The sequence below is a fragment of the Bombyx mandarina genome, chromosome 16 (genome assembly GCF_030267445.1).
Source record: "Bombyx mandarina strain Sakado chromosome 16, ASM3026744v2".
NCBI lineage: Eukaryota > Metazoa > Arthropoda > Insecta > Lepidoptera > Bombycidae > Bombyx > Bombyx mandarina.
In genome coordinates, this window is record NC_143222.1 from 10,937,749 (window position 1) to 10,943,748 (window position 6,000).

At 38.1% G+C, this 6,000-nt stretch overlaps 1 protein-coding gene across 1 annotated transcript; it reads left to right on the plus strand.

Annotated features, from left to right (window-relative positions):
* Positions 1 to 579: 579 nt before the first annotated feature.
* Positions 580 to 4,961, plus strand: LOC114240528 (clavesin-1-like). Its single transcript, XM_089733704.1, has 6 exons — positions 580 to 733; positions 1,670 to 1,823; positions 2,669 to 2,773; positions 3,071 to 3,218; positions 3,295 to 3,511; positions 4,475 to 4,961. Exons 1-6 carry the CDS (start codon positions 607 to 609, stop codon positions 4,627 to 4,629), a joined length of 906 nt encoding a protein of 301 aa, XP_089589830.1. The 5' UTR covers positions 580 to 606; the 3' UTR covers positions 4,630 to 4,961.
* Positions 4,962 to 6,000: the final 1,039 nt, after the last annotated feature.

Here is a 6,000-nt window from a genome sequence, read left to right on the forward strand (position 1 = left end):
TATATTTACCTTTTTATTTTTCTGGCCGGGTGCCAACCTCCTATGAGATTCCTCTAACCTCCTATGGGTTCTGTGGGACTGGTCCGCAAATGTTCTAAGCGGACCGCGAGCCCAAGTGATGAAATTTAGAGGCCTACCTGTTATATGACTCCTCTATCATTTCACTCAAGTGTCCGGTCCCCCGAGATCAGGTGAGGTTACCGTGGTCAATACTTTAGACCAGGCAGCGCAGCTCACCCCAAGGACGCCCAGCCGACAGAGCCTTCGAGACGAATCGAATGCTCTGCAATGTCAGAGGCACGGTGGCCCGTCAGGCTACCCAGACGATGCCGCTGGTGTCCCATGCCTATTGATTGTTTTTTAATGTTAATTGTGTTTTGATGTGAAATTAAATAAATTCTCTCTCTCTCTCTCTCACACACACACATGTGGGCTGTGTTGCCAATTCGCAAAGCCGTTTTCCCAGGATAAATACTATTGTTGTCGAAAAAAACTTATTCATGGAACACAATGAACTTTGGAAAACTAGCAAGAATTGTAATTGCTTAATGCTAGTACAGCACAGATAAGACATTCTATCTTATCCGTATAACTTTACAGATTAAAATGTCGGCGCGAAAGCGAATTAGTCTGGAGGAAGAGTACAGTAAGCCGACTGGTATCACTGCAGATGACATTGCCAAGCTACGCCAATGGTTGGACACTCAACCGCATCTGCCGAAGAACCTAACTGGTATGTTGACACTTTATACTTGAGAACTTTCATTAAAAATGTTGGTGTACATTTGAATTCTCTACTTTGGCTAATAACTGACGATTACAACGCGGATGGATCGAGAAATTTCCATTGCGTTATTTTACAATAATTCTCATTTATAATGCCAAGATGTTGTGCCAACTATTGCGTATTTGTTTGTATTCATAATTCAGCTGACATTAAATAAATAAATACATAAACGAAGAAACAAATATAGATATGTAAAAAATAAACAAATACATAAACAAACAAATAAATAATTAAAGGCTCATGACATCTATCTAATCTTCATAAACAAGAATCATCAGAGGAAAGAAATTTAACCACGGTAGGCTTACCGATTGAAAAATAATTATATTATTCTATATTCTATTCGTAGTATTATTAGTATTCTATATACCATTTGCAATATATAGTTTTTAATACACGTCCTTACGGATCCATCAGATCCAATAACCCTTGCATTAGACACCTTTAGCTCTAACTCTAGGAGTAGGGACCCCGGTAACCGTACTCGTCGAACTCGGCAGAGAGTTCGACAAGCAACCTAACCTAAACATCAGCCCGCTGAGTTTCTCGCCGGATCTTCTCAGTGGATTGTGATTCTGATCCGGTAGTAGATTCATTGGCGAAGCAGCTAGTCTCGAGTTGTTAGGTCTCCTTTGGAGGCGCTCGGGTAGCTTTTAACAAATCCCACCCCTACTGGCTGAGCCTTTGCTCGCCCACCTGCCCTGGTATAACTGGAAAGGCCCCTGGGTCACCAGTAATCTCTCAAACATAAAAAAAACTATTTTTACTATTAAAGTCTGACAACCTCATTTGGAGAAGAAGATACGGTTTTACTGCGGAAACACCCAGGAGAATGGTTTAATAAAAAAGATAACCCTACTCTACTGTTTCTTTAACTTCCAGATCTAGATCTGATCCTGATCTATCACAAATGCGATCGCAGCCTCCAAGTTTCTAAACAGGAGATCGACAATCAGTATACCCTGAGGACACTCTTCACATCCTTCTTCAAGGACCGAGGCTTAGATAAGGAAACTGAAACATTCTTCCAGACCATGTAAAGTATTGATTTGCATATTTTTTTTATTTCCAAGTTGCTGATGTGATGAGGAATTGTTAAGGTCGCGATAATCTCTCTTGATTGATTTTTAAATTTCAATGACACTCGAATTAATTCGTAAAAGGCCAACCGAACTTCTGGGAACTTATAGAAAATGATTGTTTAATGTAGTTAGTTCAATTGACTAAAATTTAAAATATATTTTTTTCTATTGGTTTTTATGAAATAGATAAAGCAATTCAGATAAATTACTATTCGATTTATTAGAAATAATACATTTATCAAACATGTATAGCCTAAATTTTGATGAGGGAAAATGTATGAAAGAGCTCAAACATTGCCAAAATGGGTTTTTACCAGCACAATTGTTTTGGTGGTAGCCCTTAATTATACAAATACATATATCGTAGCTTATCGTGATTAGTCAAATAAAAAATATATTTAAATACACTGTAATAATAAATTAAATTTTAAAAAATCGTTTTAGAAGTGAACAGCAATACAATATCTAATTGACTTAATCTTATCAGCGCTATCACAGAGAATTTTCTAGTTTTCGACATTAGACATCCTTGTGCTTAGTGCGAGTTTTTTAACGTTATCGATAGCGTAAGAGTTAGCTCATATTTGTATGGAGTGGGATCGTTTGCCTACGTTTGCCGCCAGGGGCGCTGTTCCAACTGCATACAAAATTGAGTTAACTTTTACGCTATCGAGAACGTTAAAAAAGTCGCGCTAAGTACACAGATCTGATACTTTGGAAGCTCGCCAATTTCTACATACAAAAGTAAATTTTAACTTGAAATTGGCGTTCATCTTTTAAGCGTGTATATTTCTTTTAGGCTGGTCACAGTCCTGCCGGAAAGATCCAAAGCGGGCGATACGATATTTTACGGAAGAATGTTGGACTCGGACGTTAAGAATTTCGACTTTGCCACCAGTATCAAGTATGATTATTTTATATCCGAATATTCTATTGCTTAGATGAGTGGATGAGTTCTAGGACCATCTGTTGTTAAGTAGTCACTGGAGCCCATAGACATCAACAAGGTAAATGCCGGCACCCACCTTTAAATATTAGTTTTTACAGTACAACGGTTACTTCACCCTTCAAACGTTGTAGACGTCTATGGGCTCCAGTAACCACTTAACACCAGGTGGGCTGTGAGCTCGACTATAAGCAATAAAAAAATTCTAATTAGGTGTCCCAACACCTTTGAACTCATATGCCTTTCTCCAACCAGGGGTATCTTTATGGCACTGGACCTATGGCAATATGAAGAAGGAACGTGGCCAGGACTGATCTTCATCTTCGATTTGCAAGGAATAAAAATGGGCTTATTGTCCAAATTGGATATACAGAATTTACAACAGTTCGCAGCTTATTTCCCTGTAAGTTAATTTAAATAGTTAATGCCTCATACGAACATTGTGTTATGTTTTGAAGAAAACCATTAATGATTTTCAGGAAGCATTATTAGCGAAATTCAATGGTGTGCACTTCATAAACACGCCCTTGTTCATGGACCGCATGAACACACTCATAAAAGCTTTCCATAAAACAGAGTTTATTCAGAAATTCATCGTCCATCAAAACGGTAGCAACACATTGGAGCAGATCATTGATATTGACATCTTGCCTAAGGAAGCTGGCGGCAAGTTTAAGAGCTTGGCAGAGTGTCAACGTAAGTACTGATTTTAAACGGCATTGCCAATTTCTATTTGCACTGGGTTCAAAGTCTTTTTTTTTTTTGAAGTAATACTTCTTTAGGCGCGTTATGAAAAATTGATGAGAGTGAAATTTTGCGATGCGCGCGCACCGTGACATTAAATTAACAGAAATGAAGTTGCCCACTAAAGAAAAAATGCTACCAACAAAACAGAGACGGAACCTCTGTTAGTGACGCATGTTGGCACGCACGCCGCCTCTGTTCACTGTGTATTTATATTTATAATATTTATCCACATGCTTTGAGTTTCTACATTTAAAACACGTGTTTTCATTTTGTTTTCATTATACAAGTGCGAATTTTATACGTGCGTCTGAATTATAATCAGAAGTGATCTAAATTGAATATTTAAATCAATACTATTTAATATTAGAAAATATTTGTGAAAAAACTGTGCTCATCAACCTTCCTAAGTGCTCCAATACAATTGAGGTTAACTATGAGTATGTATTATTTAGTAATATAAATGACAAAATTATTATTTAATATAATTCATGCTAAATATTATTAAATTATGAACGTTAAATATTTATTATTAATGATTTAATATTAAAAAAAAATTACTTTAATAAAAATAAAGTATAACTTCTTAGGCGCGTACATAAGTACACGCACCCTTTTTTTCAATTTACTGACGATGCACTTAGATGTTAATCGTCCACAGCCTAAATCGGACATCTCAATAATTGTAGAGTCATTTTATATAACTGTGCTGTTCAGTAAAGTTTAAAAGTAACAATAAATATGTCGATTACAGGAATTTATTCAATACCTATAAATATAGTTTTAATGTTGCGTATACATGAATTGTCATTCACATCAGAGATGTGTTTTATTTGCGTGAATTTTATTTGCCGGATTACGCACGCTGTTTTTATACCTTGATTAAAGAAATGCAACCTCAAAATTTATTTACAGAGGAAACATTAGAAAAAATACGAACAAACGAAGATTATTTCAGAGAGGAGAACAAGAAGAGGATCGTTGAAGCACTAAGACCTGGAAAACCGAAAACCATAGCCGATTTCTTTGATAGTGTCGAGGGCTCCTTCAAGAAACTGGAAATCGATTAGCATTAGATACAAGCGGAGTGTGAGGTGATCCCTCTCGGTAGACTGCGGAGTGGCTGTATCATATGCATTACCAGCATCACTTTGAGATACTAACTACTTACTTCAAGTTGTGATGAAATAAAAAATAAAGCGAAATCGTGAATTAACTACTAACCTAACGCAAATGGGACATTAGATTCCCTTGATAGATTAAGCAAAGTGACCCGCAATCTGAAGTGAACGCATTGAGAAGACGCTCCCCGCGTTCACACCGAGGCCGTTGACCCCACGCTTCAACGAATTTCTGGATGTTCTAAATTGCGTGCAACGCAAAATGCATTTGTAAAATGCGATATTACGATGCTAATTTTAAAATATTATCATATTAGCAGCTTTTTTTTTTTTTCCTACCTATGCTGATAGCCTTGAGAGGCTATTTCAGCTTCACCCTAACGTGTGTAGGTGAGCTCACGGGGCTCAAACCGGAGAGTTGCTAACACTGACCCTAGCAAGAGCAGTGCTTCGCAGAATCTACCACCGGATCGGAAACGCGACCCACTGAGAAGATCCGGCGAGAAACTCAGTGGGCGACTATTAGCAGCATCACAAGAACAATGTATGAGAATTTCCGACCCGTTGCATCAACTCGGAATGAAAGTTCCTGAAATTTTTATAGTCATTAACTCAACGTTGCTATGGGTTCCTAAGTAGCTTCATGTACAATATAATCAATAAGCTGGCCTCACAATTCACACAATTCACAAATTGGCTCCATGATTTATGAACAAACGGAGAATTTATTCTGCACTATAAAGTGAACTGCTTTTAGATGTGTAAGTTCAACTGACTCATACTTAAATACACACACAGATGCAGACACATTCACTCATTCAACACATGCGCGCACGCATACTTAAGCGATTTACTTAAATGTTAATACCTAATGTCACTCAACTATCCGATGATTTGCAAGCGAAGTAAATTGTCCCTTAAAAAGAAGTTGACACACTACATAACTGGCATACGCCCCGTCATGACCTATGCAAGTGTTCGCTCACGCGGCCCGCACCAACTTAAAACCCCTCCAAATCATTCAATCCCGTTTTAGCAGGATGGCCGTCAGAGCCCCGTGGTACGTCAGAAACATCGATCTCCACGACAGCCTGGTTTTTTTTTTTTTTTTTTTTCCTACCTAAGCTGAGAACCTTGAGAGGCTATTTCAGCGTAACCCTAACGTTTGTAGGTGAGCTCACGGGGCTCAAACCTGATGACGTTGCTAACACGAACTCTAGTAAGAGCCGTGCTTCGCAGAATCTACCACCGGATCGGAAACGCGACCCACTGAGAAGATCCGGCGAGAAACTCAGTGGGCTGTGTCTGAGAGTTAATTTA